A 19,682-nucleotide genomic window follows, 5' to 3' on the forward strand; every position below is an offset into this window, starting at 1 on the left:
TGATGTCAAATGTTTTTAGTTTCCTCACATGATGCCTGATCTCCATTGGTTTTAGAAGTGATGTCAGTGTTTATCTGCCGGCCCTTGGTGCCCGTCACCTCTTCCATTTTCAGGATCTCGGACATGCAGAGCTTGGAGTTGTGTTGGAAGAACATGCGACCCTGCAGGATGGTCAGGTTGTGTTTGGACCAGTCCCACAGCTGACGCAAGTTCTGGTTATCAAAGGCGTAGAACGAATAATTCCTGATGTGAAAGATGAGAAAATGAGGAGAGGGTTGGATGTTGATTAGAAAACTCGAATAAAATCCAACCAACATTTTATTATTTTATAATGAGACTCATACGTGGATTCCCGTGTCTCTCCGCGGATGATCCGGAGCTTGCGGAGGAAGGAGAGCGAGACAAGGGCGTAGGAGCGTCGCACTGTAAGGTAACCTGTGATCTCCTCCAGTTGACCCAGGTTGGCTTCCAGCTCTGCTGCTATGTTATCTGAGAAGAGGAGGAGGAAACTAAGCTTTAGTTTTGCGTAAAATCTGGATTGTCACAATTTATGTGTGGCTTGTAACTATCTGCTCAGTATACTGCAATAGCTATATGTTAATTACATTATATAAATACAATATGCACTAATAAAATATATTCTATGCTCTTTATTATTTATTTTTCAATTTGTTACACATTAAATAAGAGATGATAGACTGTTCATTGATTTATTTAAAATCTGATTTGGGTCACAATTTTTTTTGTTATTTTTACTGTCCAAAGTCTATCATTCTGCATAAGCATGGTCCATCTGATAAAATTTTGCATGTGACAACTTTTTATATTTTGTTTAAAACAACCAAAGCTACTGATATTAAGTGCAATACTGTCAACAATCCCAGGACACCTTGTAACAACAGTCAACCAATCAGAATCGAAAAAAAAATGTTCTTAGTCCCTCCGCGGACGTTAATCAGCAAACTGCCGTTAAGCACGGTGCATCCTCTCAGAGCCTGAGCCGCTGTGACCGAGTCCACCGTCTTCTGTCCCATACACACTTTAGGGCAGAGGCCAGCGCAGGGCGAGCAGTTTAACCTGTGGCACAGGACAAAAGGTCACATGTACACCAACCCATACAATATATAGGAATCAATTAGTCACAATGCCAACAGAATGTGGAAACAAACAAAGAAATTCAAATATGATGGAGTGTTTCTATTTTCGCTGACGTGTAGGCAGATTTGTGGAATTAGGACAATAATGAACGGTTCCTGTCAAGGACGCGGATCCTGTTGCGCAAATGCCAGTGCTGTTTTGCAGCAGTGACCTCGCGGGGCAGGGCGAGGGTGAAATCAAAGACGAATGAGACATTCTCTCAGACGTGCCAGAGACACAACTTAATGACCCATTGTTTTTGTGAATGCGCCGGGACTGGCCGAGGAAGAATTTGTGCTCTGTGCTTCCCGCACCACCGGTTCCTGTGAAGTTTTTTGCATATTTCTTTGACTGCAGTAAGCGTTAACCTATACCTACAGGTGCTGTTTATAACCAAACCAGTGTCAAAACAGAAACGAACGCTTTTATCAAATTTGTATCCGTGCCAAGAATGTGGCAGAAAACATCCATTGGCCAATATTGTTAATTCCTTTGTCGCAGTGATTTGCTGTCTTTTCCTAGTTTGTGACACCTGCCAAAAAGGACAGAATGTGCTGAGCCATATCCAGCTAATCTGAAGAAAAGCTGGTGCGTGGGTGAAATTCGTATTGCAGACACATCAGAGTCCAGAGTGCCGTGTCTCCCCGCAGCAAGGATGCAACTCAGAGTCGTTTATCTGTCAGTGGCCAGACGGCGCTCCCTGTCTACGCAGCTAACAGACAGGGAGAGACAGGCAGCGGGGGAAACAAAAGGGAATGGAGTGTTGAAACTCATGATATCGCATTGGAGATTAGCTAACACACAGATACGGTAACCTCGGGTGTCAGCACGGGACGAGAGACGTGACCTCTGCGCAGTCTGTCCAGTCTCTGTGATTTGTGCCTGCAGACTTCACTCCCTCTCTGCCCAACCCAGAGGTCATAAATAGGGTGCAGAATAAAAAAACATCCATCCATATATATTATATCCATTCATCCATCCATCCATATTAATATCCATCCTCCATGCATTCATCATCCACGCATCCATCCATCCATATCTGCCCAATGTCTGTCCAGCTTCTGCGCATTCATTCATCCATATATGCATGCACATATCCATCCATCCATCCATCTACCCATCTACTTATCTACCCATCTACCTACCATCTATCTACCTACCCATCTATATCAATCCATCCATCCATCCATTCATCCATTTATCATCCACGCTAGTGATGGGCAGTCCGGCTCTTTCCATAGATTCGGATCTTTCGGCTCAAGCTCCGGCTCTACATTTTAGTGATGGCAGTTTGGCTCTTTTCATAGATTCGGCTCTTCTTGCTCGGCTCCCTTAGAAGAGCCGGCTCTTACGGTCCCACCCCTGCCTGCGTCTGAAGATTCGGCTCTGCTCGTTCACTACAAAGAATCAGCTCCTAGAGCCAGCTCGTTCGCGAACGACCCATCACTAATCCACGCATCCATCCATTCATTTATCATCCACGCATCCATCCATCTATAAATCCATCCATCAATCCATATATCTGCCCAATGTCTGTCCAGTCTTTGTGCCATCCATATATCCGTCCACATATCACTCATGCATATATTCATCCATCCATATATCAATTCATCATCCACACATCCATCCATATACCCCTCCATCTATCCGTATATCCATCCATATATCACACAGGCATATATTCATTCATTTATCCATCCATCCATCCAATCCATTCATCATCCACACTTCCATCCATATACCCCTCCATCTATCTTTATATCCATCCATCTATCCATATATCTGTGCAATGTCTGTCCAGTCTCTGTGTCAACCATCCATCCATATACCATCCATGCATATATTCATCCATCCATATATCCATCCATATATCCCTCCATCTATCTATATACCCATCCATCTATCTATATATCCATCCATCCATCCATCCATATATCTGTGCTAGGGCTGCACGATATATCGAAAATGTATCGCCATCGCGATAACTGTATATGCGATATGCGTATCGCAGGGAGCTGCGATAACTTGCATTTATTTTACGTGTCTATCATTTGGGTGTTGCATGCTTAGATCGTCCAAATTACACCTATCAGAAGGTGGTTCCCACACACTTACTTTACTTGGGCGGCTCTCTCAAGTATATTAACAACTGCCCACGTATATTTAGCATCAAATTTTGTCTTTTTTTGTCCGTGATAATGACATTATGCGTGCGAGCACGTCGTGACTTTTCTGATGAGTTCGCTGTGCGTTCGCGTGCTTTCTGTTTCTCGATGAATTAGGTGCGACGCAAAGCTTAGTGTCACATTGAATCATTGTATCCTTCCATGTTCCTGAACTTGATCATAGTTGTATCCATTAGAGGTCTTCACGGAAGGACACGAGTCTATATTTTGAAAGGTCAGTTGGGTCCGAGTCGGTCCCGTTTTAATTACTTCAGGTACCGGGTCTGTTTCAACCCAAGTCGATCAGAGACGGCCGTGAAGAGTCAGTCAGCGCTAACGCACTATAGCGCATGTGCAGTGTCAAGCGTACCTCCGGTTTCTATGGCGATGCAAACTGACTCTTGTTTATATAAAGTCACGGCCACACGCTGCACTTTCTTTCTCCCATGTTTATAGTATTATTATCAATGAACCGTCTTTTTATATCTAAAAGGTTTGCTACAAAGATGGTAGCAAATAACCAATGTTAATGCCAAGCCCATGTACTGAACGAGCAGCTCAAACTGTCAAACAGTCATTATGTAAGCTGAATCTACATACTTTATATAGAGTATACTTTTGAATCTAAAATAATTAAGGATTAAGCTCTTTTAATCTGCAACAGAGGAATAGAAAGAGAGGCAGTTTTACTGCTTCTACACAAACCTATCAACTTTATAATCTTTAGACCTATTTATAATCCATAGACCTGCATTGTCTATCATTAATATACTACAGTGTTTCCGCTATATACATTCAATCGTGGCGGGCCGCCACGCCTAAAACATCCCCGCCACGTCTGTGGTTGAGGATAGAAGGGATACAGCAAACGAAATCTCGCCGGATGAGCACTGTTTTTTCCTAATCCTTCACCCAAACCCAACTCTAAACACAAAATTTTACAGGATTGTAGAATGTATTTGTCTCTCATTTAGGCAGAGCCGCTGTTTTCATCCTAAAAATCCTACCTCCAAATCTAATCCTAAACTTTTCTGCATTTTCTGTATACCTTCTAGACAAAACCCACGGCGGCAGCTCGCAAAATAAATAAAGTTACCGAAATGTCCGCCCTGCCAGACTGGCTGTTTTAAAGAAATAAATTCCTTTCTGGATTTGCGTTGTTCACTCATTTATAATAAATAAATCTCCTAAAATATCATCATTTCCCCCATGGGTTTAGTTTCATGAACAAATAGATTTAAATCAACAGATGATGATTAGGCTACGTCTCTGTTTTGAAAAATAATAATAAAATAAATAAGCCTACACGAAATATGTTATAATTATCAGATTGACAAAACGAATAAAAAAGTATTTTAAGAGTTGCTGTTCTTTTTTTGTGAAGCGCTGTTAAACCAAAGCAGCAGAAAGCACGTCATGTTTTTAATGATTTTAAATAAGCACAAGGTTTTCTCCTTATTGTGAGTTTACACAAATAAAAAAAAAACAATTTTTAGTTTCGAATGTTATTTTACTTTTATCTGTATGGCAATAAATTAAGGGTAATTTAAGTTGCAAGGTCATCACGCGTATGCTTTTCACATGCGCATATACACGGACTCAGCGCTGGGCTGCGAGAAAAGACATGATTAAACTTTCGATTTAACATATTACAAGTTTTTTGGACATTCATTTGTAATCACTGTACTCATATTATCAACTTATCAGGCCATTAGTTATTCAGAATATAGACTATAAGCGCAGCGCGCTGCTGACCACTCAGCTGTCAGTCAATCTTCTGAGCTTCAGATCGACCCTCACAAAGTTTCACATTAAATGATAAGATGTTTGTCCAAAAACAAAAGGCTAAACACTGAATACTACTTATGGGACTGCAAGACATTAATAGTCAAATCTGTTTGGAAGGAAACTTACATTATTCCCGTGGACGAGACGGACGTTGGTAATAAAAACTTGAGGCAGACGGTGAGACGGTTTCATATATGTTTTCAGACAACAGGATCGGGGTACCCGCGGGTGAACCGCATAATATTTGATGTAACGGGTGTAATAATATTAAAGTGTCATTTGCGTTGTAGATGCAGGTCGGGACTCAATAAAGAGTATGCTAAACTGCAGGTCTAACATCCAAGACCAAAATTCGACTCGATTCCGATAGGTAGCAGTTTTTAAATGGCTTATTTGTGTTTAAGCTCTGTCTGAAGAACGTTAAAGGTTTATATTTAGCTGCGCGATTTGCGGTGTGACCGGGTCGGGCTCTTTATGTCAAACAGGCCGAGTGTGGAATGCTGGAATAAATTGCTGCTGATGTCGGATAACTGGTCAGGTGTTCTGTCAAATCACAGCGGTGCGAATTATCAAACAGGACTGTGCGTGACTTTGCAACAGCTCTGTAACGCTAAACATGAGCACGAACTTGCACACATTAAAACTACAATGAAAGATCCGTATGAAGCTATAAAATATAAAACTTACGTATTTTTTAAGAAAATACAGTTTAGATTAAACATAGAAAAGCAATATGCTATAAATATAAGGAAAAGTAAATGACAGCATGAAAATTATAAAAAAATACATGTTAGTTTACTGTAGCCTATATTCTACATTAAAAAAAAATGTACATTTATAATCATCATGGGCGCCCCCTGCCGCCACAGCTGGAAAATATCCTAGAGGAAACACTGTACTATACATTTTATTGTATAAAGTTAGTCTTTCTACACCTTTCACAATGTTAATAAATCCATTTAAAGGGGGTCATATCCACAAGTTCATTCAGCTTTGTTCATGTCAAAGAGAAAGGAAAGAGAGTTTGGAGTGGTTGGATTTATGAAATTAATATAAATATTCAATAAATCAAAGTATTGCATTATGGTCACACATTACTAGTTTTTTGTCACATGTATAGCATATTTTAATTACATCTTTAGAATATGCATTACCTCTTTATTTCATTACATATCTAAATGCTAAAATAAAAGCAAATAAAAAAAGAATTTCTCTAAGTAAGACATATCGCAAGGCATATCGCCATCGCACCCACCAACAGAACTATCGCATATTTTCTCATTATCGTGCAGCCCTAATCTGTGCAATGTCTGTCCAGGCTCTGTGCCAATCATCCATCCATATATCAATCCATATATCATCCATGCATATATTCATCCATCCATCAATCTATATATCCATCCATCTATCTTTATATCCATACATCCATTTATCCATATATCTGTGCAATGTCTGTCCAGTCTCTGTGCCAACCATCCATCCATATATCCATCCATATATCATCCATGCATATATGGGTGATTCTCACGAAACCATTGAAACACCACGGCACTAATGATTTTAGCTTTAAAATGTGTAATATAGTAACATTAAAAAGCATCAGAATTAACACAATACTGTGTTCTACTTTGCACAATGTGTGATTTCAACATAAGAATTTATAATTGTAAATTTTATCTAATTTTCTGCTGAAATTCTCATTACCGCAATGTGTCCGGCTGTGTTTGAACATGCGTTATGTTGTAATTTAATCAAATTAACATAAAAATATTAAGAAAAAAAATAAATGGATGTTTTGCTAGACTACTTTAGATGACAGAAAAAATGTTTACTGAATATTCATGTATAATAATAATGAAGAAAAATTAGGAAAATGATGTGTCCATGCCTGGTGTTCTCATCCTCCGCAACACTTTTTGAGAACAGTTTAAGCACACATACAGAATTTTAATAAAGTTTGATTTTGAGTGACCAAGCACATGGACCAGTTACTTCAAGATGGCTACCAGGTAAGATCATTTTTTTACAGTTAATTTGAAATATTGTCTTGTCAGAATGCTTACACGACATTTTGATTATCATTACCGCAACAGATGCTTATTAAATGTTAATTTAATTAATAGAAGCATAATACTTTGATTTTAAATGCATGTGCAGAATCTCCAAATTATGTTCTTTCAGGTTTGTCATGTCATTTTGAAAATATGTCAGTGTTGATGTTTTCTGCCTGTTGCGGTAATTTTTTAAATTATGTTACAAAAAGTGTTAAATGATAAGTAAAAGTTTTTAAATTAATGTTCCCATTTACTCCAGACTTTGTTTTTCAATGTCTGGTGGGAAAAAAGTAAATTTAAGCAATTTTTACATTTTCATGCTTGACATGTTTAAAACAAAGTTTTTGTGAGAATCACCCATATTCATCCATCCATCAATCCATTCATCATCCACACATCCATCCATATATCCCTCCATCTATCTATATGTCCATCCATCTATCCATATATCTGTGCAATGTCTGTCCAGCCTCTGTGCCAACTATTCATCCATATATCATCCATGCATATATTCATCCATCCATCAATCCATTCATTATCCACACATCCATCCATATATCACTCCATCTATCTATATATCCATCCATCTATCTATCTATATATCCATCCATATATCTGTGCAATGTCTGTCCAGCCTCTGTGCCAACCATCCATCCATATATCTATCCATATATCATCCATGCATATATTCATCCATGCATATATTCATCCATCCATCCATGATGTGTGTGAACCTGGACTACAAAATCAGTTATAAGGGTCATTTTTGTTTAAATTTAGACTTCTACATCAATTGAAAGTTGAATAAATAAGCTTTTGATTGATGTATGGTTTGTTAGGATAGGACAATATTGAGAAAACTGCTTTTAAAGTTGTCCAAATGAAGTCCTTAGCAACTGCATACACTCACAAAAACAAAGTTTGTAATATATTTACAGTAGGAAATTCTCAAAAGATCTTCACCAAACATCATCTTTACATAATATACTAATGATTTTAGGCATAACATAAAAATAAATAATTTTGACCCATACAATGTTATTGCTATTGCTACAAATACACCAGTGTAACTTAAAACTGGTTTTGTGGTCCAGGGTCACATATCAAATAAGATATTTATATTATATCTAAATATCTCGATTGTATGCTTTGCTTTTTCTTTAAAGGGTTTTGCTGGTGTCTGCCCACATCTGGACCAAAGCAATGTCTGGAAATCATAGTGACCATTATGTCGATGAATCTGAGAAACCCAACACTTATGTGGCCAATCGTCCTTCCGCATACAGATATGCATGTGGGTATAGAAATAGCAAGAACGAGACATTGGTCATCCTGTATTTCTACCACAAACAAACAATACAAAACAGTGTCCTGAAAAATCTATAAAATAGAGGCGGTCTGTGAAAGTCCAATTCCTCTTGATCTTCTTTAAATAGACTTAAGGTCCACTGCCAAACCTTACATTGGGTCAGCACTTTAAAACACATACCCACACTTAAACTCATCATCATACAATAGATTTCTTTCTCCAAAGTGATCTTTTGAGTGTCCAACCAATTTTTTGCGGTCGGTGGCACCCTGATCACCCTAAGCCATCTTCACTTGTTCACAAAGTGGTACAATACAAACAGTAAGAATGCATCACTTGAGCCGAACAACCATCAACCATCCTCAGCATCGTCTAAGCTTGTTATAAACATGTTTTCTCAGTTATTTCCACTTAGCTGTAAATCTGAGAGAGAGAGAGAGAGATGCCAAGCCTCTGGTCTTGCTGCATTTTATATAGAAACTGTAAACACTGTAAGCCTGAATCTAAAGAAACATTTAACGAAGAGATATACTTAAGTAAATAAAGGTCATGTAAGTGATTTCAACCATTCTGCCATTTTGCTAACCGCACACCCTCTTTCCAAAAGTCGAGACGCCATGTGCCTAAAAAGCGCAGCCTTTTTTGCTATTTACAGGGCTATCGCAGAGGCGGGCATGATTTGTCAGGAAATTCTTGTGTTGTCTGTTGTGTCGTAAAATTATTTATTTAGCATAACCATTAAAGCTCCATCAACCCAACATGACGCACAACCGCTTGAGCATCTTTCTTTTGACAAGTCACGCCGAATACACAAAAGCTTTTCTTACGCACTACTTCGCTGTTAGGCCTTGCACAGAGAAGTATCATTCAAGACACGTCGGTGAGATGTGCAATGCATTGATGTAAAAGCGTACGTTAGTAGGTTACTTACGTGGTAGAGTTTACAGTGGTGTACCCTGAAGGACACTCTGGGATGCAGGCACCGTCGTGGATGACGTACTCGTGGCAGTCACCTTTGCTCTGCTTGCACTTGTTGTGGAGCTCCTGGCAAAAGCTGAAGTTGACGCAGCGCCAGCCCTTGAAGGTGAAGAAGCCAGGCGGGCATCTCTCAACGCACGTGTTATTGTGCATGTAGTTGCGACAGGCCACGCATTTGCTAGTGGAGTTTGGCTCCAAGCAGCCACCCAGACACTGTTCATGACAGCAGCGGTTGTCTTTAGTGCAGGAACGGTGCTTGCATGAGGACGGACACACTGTAGGGGAGAGAAAAACGATTACTTATCCAAGCTGAATATTTAATTTATTTAATTATATTGAATATTTTATCCAAACATCTATGTAGTGTTAAAAGTGCTTCTGGACCAGTTTTGCTTACATCTCGCAAAAAGCATTATCACTTATCAAGTGCTATCAATGACATCATAAAATAATGTTGACTCAACATAAGTACACTTACAAAAAGGCATGCCTACTTACAATGAAAGCATTGCATACAAGATAAGTAGAGGTTTTTAAGCAGTAATCATACATCAGGGCATATTTTTGTTTGTTGCATCAACCGCATTGGTCTTATGATGGATAAAAGATGGATGTGGGTGATTATATAATTGCAGGTACATTAACCATTAACCTGTGTTTCTCTGTATGACTTCCACAGGGGTTAAAGCAAAAAAAATCCTGAGCCTGAACTTTTTCCAGGGGCGGACGCATTGTTGAAAACATTGTTGAAACTACCTAGTAACGTATCTGCCATTAACACTTGACAAGCTTAAACTACAGATTATGATGGGCTATTTGAAACACCAATACAAAAGAAAGGTTACTCAAAATATATTTCACTAAAATATGGTGCAAACACAAAAATTGTTTAACTTTTTTATCATCATTTACTATATGCCCCAAAGTAAACCATCAGACTGAACAAAATCAATCACTTTGTGCATATAAAGCTATGTCACTGACAATTATTTTGCTAATTGATAGTGAAGTAATTTGATATTTTTGGTAATAAAAATAGACTCAAGTGAGCAATAACCTTTAAAATGACATAATAATTACGATCCAATAATAATTGCAAATAAAGTTACATTAAACAACATTACAATAACAAACACATCACATTTATATGTAGCCTGTGTAACAGGGGCGTAGCCAGTAATGGGCCAGGGCGGCACTGGCCCGCCCACATAACTCCCTGGCCCGCCCAGGCAAGTTTAATCAAAATAATTTTTTTGTTTATTTTTATTATTCAAATGTATTTAAGAAAATATATTAATATAATCCTGATTTATTGTTGACCGGTGTGTGTATAATTTGCTTTCTAAATAAAATGGAGTTGTTAAAGCAAGTTGCAGGAAGCCTCCGGTCCGGAACGTAATTGGTTGCTAGGGGTTCTGACAGGTAGACTCTGTGGGGAGCGACGGGCTCTGGCAGCCAGCCAGCTAACTTTGCTAACTGCTTTTTTAGCTAATATTAAAATTGCCACAATAATGGCTAAAGTTTCTTTAATGTGTTATTTAAAAAAGCAAGAATTGAGGAAGACGATACGCCACTGCCTCCATCTGCCGAGTCATACCAGCCCAGTTCTTCAGACTCATCAACCCACAAGGCGGCTAGTCAGGCGCGCTGGTGACGCCGGTTGCCGCTTGCTCCCTGGCGGCAGTTCCAGTGCGCTCTCCGGTCAGACTGACACAGGTTAACCCGCCGATCTAACGGCAATTGATGAACCACGTACAACCCAATTTGAATCCATGAGTACTACTCGCCTCAAAAACCTGTGCCTTTTGTTTTTTGAAAAATAACTCTGTGACTCTTTGGACTATAATGATATCATTTCTGTTTTCAACATTAAACCCAGGCGTTTACGTCTTGTTTTGTAGAATGAAAACAACAAAGGTAAGCATGTTGTTTAACTCATTTCCTCAATTTTTGCTCGGGAAGTGATTTAACTAAGTGTTGTGTTGTGTATAGATGTATGCCTTATAGGTTAAGTTACATTGTTTATTTAAACGAGTTGCTATTTTTTGGCACAAAAGCTTAATTTCCACCAGGCTGATGATTGCAAAGGAAAGATGTCACTGTTTTTGCAGATTGTCTATTCTTTTTTCTACTCTAAGGTTTTATTATTATTTAAGTCATTTTATTCTAGAATAAACTATTGGCCCACTCACTTTTGCCCCGGCCCGCCCAAAATATTTTTTTATTTATTTTATTTATTAGATTTTTTTTGGTCAACAAAAGAAAATTCCATTTGCATCATTTTGCACATGAAACATAAAAACGTGTAAGTACATACAGTTATGGATATACACATACAAAATCATTCAAAAAGAGAAAAAAAAGAAGAATATTAATAAAAATAAAAAATAAAAATAAAAATTCCATTACACTTTTATTGACCAAAAGGTGTAGGCTGAAGCAAAAGCTTATTAAGCCCACCCTTAACTCCATACAAGCAGCAGTAATTTTCATTATTTAATATGGCGAAATAAAATATTTTCAATATATATTTAGAAGTACATGCATTATTATTATTGTTATTATTTTCACTATTAATTTTATCATTGCTATTCAATATATCTTTTTAATACCAATCCTTTATAAAGTATTTTAAATTGTATTAATGACCTGACCTTTTTTAACTCATCTGGGAAGCTATTCCAAAGCTGAACACCTTTATTTGATGGACAGTGTCTTCTTAAATTTGTTCTACAATACGGTATATTAAACATATAAGCCCCTCTTAGATCATAAATACTGTCTCTCAAGCTAAACATAGCTTGCAAGGACTGAGGGAGAGTATGTTGTCTTGCCTTATACACAAATTTAGCTGTATACAAATCTACCAAATCATAGAATTTTAATGTTTTTAACTGAATAAACAAAGAATTCGTTGGAGTATTATATGAAGAATGTGTAATTATTCTGATAGCCTTTTTTTGTAGTAGAAAAACTGGAGTAGTTCTAACTTTATAAGTATTCCCCCAGATTTCTATTCCATATGTTAAATATGGAGTGATGAGAGAACTGTACAATATATATAATGCACTTTTATTCAAAATATATTGCAATTTATATAAAATAGCAATTATTTTTGATATTTTCTTTTGAACATTTTGTATATGGTATGTCCATGCCATTTTATGATCAATAATCACTCCTAAAAACTTAATGTAATTAACTCTTTCTAACAAATGATTTTCAATTTTAATATTAATATCATTTTCTATCAATTTATTATTAAATACCATAAATTTTGTTTTAGATAAATTCAAAGATAATTTATTTAAGTCAAACCAACTCTTTAATTTGTACAGTTCCCTCTCCACTACCATTACCAACTCTTCCAGATTTTGACCCGAGCAATAAACATTGGTGTCATCAGCAAATAAAACATAATTGAGTACATCAGACACCTTACAAATATCATTAATATAAAGCAAAAATAACTTAGGTCCCAACACCGAGCCTTGGGGAACTCCACAACTTATTCTCTGCAAATTAGAATCTACACCATTTATGTGTACGTACTGAAGCCTATTTGTTAGATAATTTTCAACCCAAGACTGTGCTATCCCCCTGAAACCATACTTTTGCAATTTATATAATAAGATGTTATGGTCTATTGTGTCAAAAGCTTTCTGTAAATCTAAAAAAATTCCAACTGTATACTGTTTTTTTATTCATTGCTTGTGTAATATTTTCAACTAAATTAATAACTGCCATTGTTGTGGACCTATTTTCTCTAAAACCAAATTGTTGTTCCGTTAAAATGTTGTTTAATTCTATATAGTTATCCATCCTTTTAACAAATAACTTTTCTAATATTTTAGAGAATTGAGAAAGCAAAGAAATGGGTCTATAATTAGAAAACAAATGCTTATCACCTTCTTTATATAATGGGAGAACTTTAGCTATTTTCATTTCATTTGACAATTTCTGCCTACCCCCCTGCTGTGTAATAAACCAGCATTATGTATTATAACAAATGCCTGCAGAGGGTGCTAGAGGACTCGTCTCGCAGATGTCATCTACACTTTCACTTTAGATGGAGAAATGCTTATTTTTAGCCAACGTGTAAATTCATTTGAATCTTTAATATTTGTCCAATTCTTTACACTAGAAATGATACACCCACTGTCATTCTTGAGCAAGAGCATGCACATTAAATCATGTAAACTCAGATAAGGGTTTAATCTCCTGACTGAGACACTAAACATGTATGATCAACAGACAATCACAACGCGTCTCAGACTTTATACGATTTGATTTCCCAAACGAACATTATTGGAAACCCAAACAAAGTTTTACGTCTTTTCTGACTTCTGGTGTGAACACACGGTGTACAGCTTTATTTTTAGCTTTCATTGATAAAACTAAAGCGGCTAATCTCCGCAGTTTCATTTTGCAAGCGTGTGAAAGTTGCGCAATCTTATTTCATCAATTGTAAAGTCGGCATTACTCCCACTCACGTTTAAATGACAAGGTGCAAAGTACTGACAGGAAGTTTAATTTTATCAGGTATATGAGTGTACCATATTTTTCCACTGGCAGCACAACTTACATGGCAGGGCATCTCTGGGTTCAAGGTCAGATATTATATTTCATAAAATCTAGTCTATAAATGCCATAGCATTTTTTGTGCTTTCAAAAAAAGTAAAAATCGAGAATAGAATCGAAGCATAATGTAATCGAAATCGAGGATTTGGAGAATCGTGACACCCCTAATATCGATGCATCTCTACTTGTGACCTCTAGTCCTTTGTAATAATCGTGGAGGCTGCGGTCGTAATCCCGTGTGAATCAGCAATGTCTGTAATTTGTAAAGTAAAAGTTCCCCGCCAATGACCTACCATAATTCACAGAACAATTTTGATGTGGGGGTAATTTGTAAATCACAGAATGCCCCCAGATTAGGTATGCCTAGGGATTAGTAGGCATAAAGTCTTTGAATAAAAATAAAGTCTTTGTTAAAATAACAATGTATGGTGTATAAAAATTATGTAAAAACTAGGGCTGGGCATAGATTAATCTCATACAAAATAAAAGTAATTTTTTGCATACATAAATATGAATTTTTATTAATATTTGTATATAATTTATTTATATATACATATTAATTATTATGTATATATAAATACACACACATTTATGTATGTATTTAAGAAACATTAACATGTGTATATATTTATTTATATTTTTATATATTCTAAATTATATATAAATAAAAACGATATTTAAATAAAACATCTCTTATATATGAAGAGTTTCGTTGCAAAACCAGATAACCACCGTTTTTTTAATTGTTCAGAAATCTCGTTTTTTGGTTGTGCATTCCAATTAATTTCAATGCAACTGCAGTTGGTTTGTTTTGATTTAAACCTTCATAACTTAATAAATACAGCTAAGAAGCACCATAAAACAAAATAATAACATGATAACGTAATAATAAACATGTTTTGAGAAAAATGTTAAAAAATGGTTTGCAACTAAACTCTTCATATATATATATATATATATATATGTATGTGTGTGTGTGTGTGTGTGTGTGTGTGTGTGTGTGTGTGTGTGTGTGTGTGTGTGTGTGTGTGTGTGTGTGTGTGTGTGTGTGTGTGTGTGTGTGTGTGTGTGTGTGTGTGTGTGTGTGTTTAAATATACATAATATTTACACACATCACAAACTCATATATTATGCAAAAAATACTTTTATTTTGTATGAGATTAATTTAGATTAATCTATGCCCAGGTCTAGTAAACGCACACACACACTCACACACACACACACACACACACACACACACACACACACACACAGACACACACACACAGACACACACACACACACGCGCGTATATAAATATTTGCATGTGTATATACATGTTTTTATATATAAATATTGATTATATAATTTTTTCTATTCAAATTATACATGTATGTGTGTGTATTTATATAAACATAATTATTATACACAGTACACCTACATATATTCTGCAAACAATTAGTTGTGACCCCAGACTAGTTGTGACTAATCATGTGCGAATGACACTTTTCTTGTGACAATGACAAAGACAACAATTTAAAAAATAAAAATCGAAAAAGCAGAAAAAAATGCATTTGAAAACCAAACTTTGCCATGTTGAGCCCAAATTGAAAAACATACCAGAATTTTAATTAAAAAATTTGTTCAACTGAAGAAAAGAGTCATATACATACAGTAAATAAGAGAATTTTCATATTTGGCTGAAATATTCCTTAAGTTTTAACTTCTCCAATGGCTTGTGTTATAGTATTTTACACCCGCTGGGGATCAGAGTATCTGATAAATAAATAAAATAAAGAGCTCATATGCAAAAACCTCTTAGTCCATCTAAAATGCTTTCCTGTAAATAATTTTTTTTTTATCAGACTCTTAATGGACTCTGCCTAAAACGCCTGAGGCCGTGATTAAGCGGATGTGAAGCAAAAGTATTTAATGAATGAATATTATGCGGCGAAAGGATTCGGTTAATATCATTATCTCATTTTTGACAAGGGAGACATTTAAAAGGCTTTTGTATCCGAGCTCCTCAAATGTAATTGTAACACGAATATCATATAACAAGTGCTTTCCGTTCAAAGTAACTTTAGACACGCATTGCCTGTATGGTCCCACAACAGCAACCACTGTTTTTATACCTGCTAGAAACACCAGTATACATTTCTAAACCTTAAAACTTTGACAAAATGGCTTACTCTTGATAAGCAGCTCCTAAAATGGTGTAACCACATTCCTCTGCCTTTAATGCGCGCTCTCTCACTTACGTTCCCACACAAAAACCTATAAACCCACAAAATGTACAGCGAGCAGGACACGGCTTCCAGTTGTTTGACAAGAGTCTTGTAAGTCTTTCTCTCCCACTGAAGTCAGGAAAACTCACAAGTGTTTACATATTTCTTTATCCCAACACCCCTACGAAAAGGCGGACGTGAAGAAGGCCATATGTGACATACGATACACAAAGCAAAAAACCCTACAGATAAATACAGCGAGATCAGGAGGTCACAGAAGTCCTTATGTAGACAAATGTGGCAAAGGGAAGAGAATATATATATTGTGACCTTCATCTGTCGAACAGCCACCGTGTAAACAACATGAGTTCTTCTGACTTCACTGGCCTCTTTCTAACAACGTGACCCGCGAGCGAGTCTCTGAGACAGTCTGTTAAAAATAAACCACGAAGCATACGCGTCCCTCAATGCACATATGAATGAGCTTGATTTGAACACGCGAACAACATCCCTCATACAAATACACACAGATTAGTAAAGTTCAATTGCAAAGTAAGCCTGGTTGTGGTGGTTTTGTTGCTGGCTTTAGGATCCCCATATTAGTTCCTCTCTGAAGCATTAGATGTGGTCAAAACCAGAATAAATCACTTCAAAGAGAGGAAGACGGGCTTGCGTCCACAAGGCATCTGATGACATAATACATACAATTGACAATACAGAGTGTCACAATACTATACATTGCGATGCATCACATTATCATAACTTTCCCAGACTTTTCCTAAAGTCAGTTTTTTTGTGTGATTTACTGTTTACTACATAAAATCATCCTAAATCATGTAAAAAAAAAAAATCTGTGAAAATATAAACTTAAAATCTTTAATATTAACTGAGTAGGGATCAGTGTTCAGGAACCCAACTTCCTGACTACTTCCATCCAAATCCCATTACTCAATTACAGACTTTAGCCTGGACTTCTATGATGTATTATAAAGATATCCTGTATTTTATCTCTCTCCGCTTCACTTTTGTACAGTACCAAGGTGAAATATAAATGTTATATTTTTATATAAAATATTATTTTTAGCAACAGCTCTGTACCAAAGACAGCACATTTGATTTTATTATAATTTTGCCTAACTATGATATAAAGCCAACAAAATCAGGTCCCAAATTTAAGATAAACAAGTAAAATCTGTTTCAAAATAATTTTAAGAGTTTTATTTTCTGTAAATAGATGTCACATCAGATATAAGCTGATACAGCTGATATAAAGCAATATGCAGTACTCTGCAAAAGTCTTATGCTGGGCAACAACTTGAACTTAAATTTCAAACAATGTTACTTAAGGTTATGTGCTGTTAACGAACCCGTAGCGCAAACACCGAGCGGAATATTGAACAGAGAGCGCAGCGCACCGACACACACACACACAGGTTTACACCTTACTGTTTATTGTTACTAAACAAGCTGCGCGTGCATGAAACCTGATTGCCAAACACGGAGGGGCAGGACGGCATGGAGTGGAGAGTGATGTTTCTTCAGGCTCAGGCGTGAATATATAAATGACAGGCACTTCAACCACGTTTTCATCACTGTTTGTCAAAAAAGCCGATTTAAGTCTTATTTTAAGCTGTATTTTTTCCTCTTCTAAAGTTCGGTAAAAACACATAATGGGCTTAAAATCTTGTTTAAAGCAACACTAAAGACTTATTGCTCTTTGCTCCCCCTACAGGTTAGAAGTGTAATTGTTCATTACCACTGTCGTAAATACTGCAGCATAGCTGGCTCTGATTGGATTGTAGGTCTGCCGTAACGAATTAAAATTAAAGTATTGAAGCAATTATATGTTATACATCATTGTGTTTAACGCACCTATAATAGTTAAAAAAGTATTTTAAGGTTGGATGATAGAGATTTTATGTGCCACCCCAGAGTAACTGCTGGCCCCTGCCTGGCCACCCCTATGAAAAATCCCTTGCTCCGCCACTGATTAGCAAAACACAAAAAATACATTATATTATAAAACTTTACCCAGACAAGTGACTTTTGTGCATGGACAAGTGAAACACAAATTTACTTGTCCGAAGGACAAGTTGCTCAAAAAGTTAATGTCAAGCCCTGGTAAATTTGTATTGTTATGTTCATCATATATTTACAGTTTTTTCATGTTAGCTGTTTTTGATTATAAAATAACAGTGGAGATGACTAAGACACGAGACACGTGGGCTCATTTTTCTATGACATGACATGTAAATGCATCATATTTATGGTTATATGAATCTAATGCATAGAATATACAAACTAAAAGCAAGAAAATAAGATATGTGGCAGGAAATATGATGTAATCGTAGCAAGCTAGCTATAGACAGTACTCGGAAGGTACTCAAGATGGCGTCAGGCAACTGGAATGACATGACTGATAATCATCAAAATCAAATGCTGTTTACTTTAAACATTTCAGGTAGCAGTTGTGTTTTTTTTAATAAAAGATCTAATAACAGAGGTTTCATTTATTCTTGTTACAGAAATATTTAGATAACCGGTTTCTTTATTAATTTAGTATTTCAATGTATATGAGTGTTCAAAAAATCTATATCTTAAGGTATCGCAGTAATTTACCAATGCAATATTACTGCAATGCCAGTCTATGTCCAGACAAAAACAGACACAGGCGTAAACAAGAGATGTTATCAGAACTAATATTAAATTGCCCAGGGGACAATCCAGTCCATCTCTTACAGGAATATTCACAATCCTGGAGTTAATTTGGCCCACAAAACCCACTTCTGCCTCAATGCCGACACTATCATGACATCTCCAAACTTCTGCATAACAATCAAGTCCTCATCTGACAGAAAAAACACGAACAGTTGTTTTTTAACAATGCTCTGACAAATGTTCAGATCCATGTAAAGAAGGTTCTGAAAGGCTTTGCTTAAATTTCCAAAGCACCCTGACAAGCTCTGACAAAACCAGGGATTGTGCGAAACCGAAGACATGAATTTATGTCGAGCTTCTGAAAAATGAAGAGACTTCAAATACGAAAGGAAAACAGAGAAAAAGCTGTCTTGAAAAAAGGGAATGCTGGCGGTGAACCGAGCTCAAACTCAAATCATACGCAGGTTCAGAAGAACTTTGTTTTTCCACTGCAGCTGCTCAATGCATTTCTCTGAAATGATAAAAGGTGTAAAAACAAAATTGCTCTTCACACAAGACAACCTTGAACTCAAACGGTCCCGTGAATGTTATTGCACGTAACCACAAAGCACTGGTCATCAGGTGGGTGAATAACTGTTGTTGTTTTGCTCAAGAGCAAAAACAACATTACCCTCTGTCCCTTTCTAAAGCACAATTCAGGCAGGGCCACCTGACCGCCCATGACCAAACGAGAGAAGGGGTGTGGGTTCGATAACAATGGAGGTGTTCAAGTGAAAAACAAGCCACATGCTGTAAATCTTGTCT

The 19,682-nt window shown here is 36.6% G+C and overlaps 1 protein-coding gene across 1 annotated transcript in view; it reads right to left on the reverse strand.

The window, feature by feature from the left end:
- insra (insulin receptor a) overlaps positions 1-19,682 on the reverse strand; it is a 79,869-nt gene that overhangs the window by 21,685 nt on the left and 38,502 nt on the right. Inside the window, exons 3-6 of the mRNA XM_055201609.2 lie at positions 9,385-9,706; positions 938-1,077; positions 345-489; positions 29-243 (exon numbers count right to left, since the gene is read on the reverse strand). Of these exons, the coding sequence (XP_055057584.2) occupies positions 29-243; positions 345-489; positions 938-1,077; positions 9,385-9,706 (822 nt within the window). The remainder of the gene's footprint in view (positions 1-28; positions 244-344; positions 490-937; positions 1,078-9,384; positions 9,707-19,682) is intronic.

This window comes from Misgurnus anguillicaudatus, chromosome 2 (genome assembly GCF_027580225.2).
Source record: "Misgurnus anguillicaudatus chromosome 2, ASM2758022v2, whole genome shotgun sequence".
Lineage (NCBI taxonomy): Eukaryota > Metazoa > Chordata > Actinopteri > Cypriniformes > Cobitidae > Misgurnus > Misgurnus anguillicaudatus.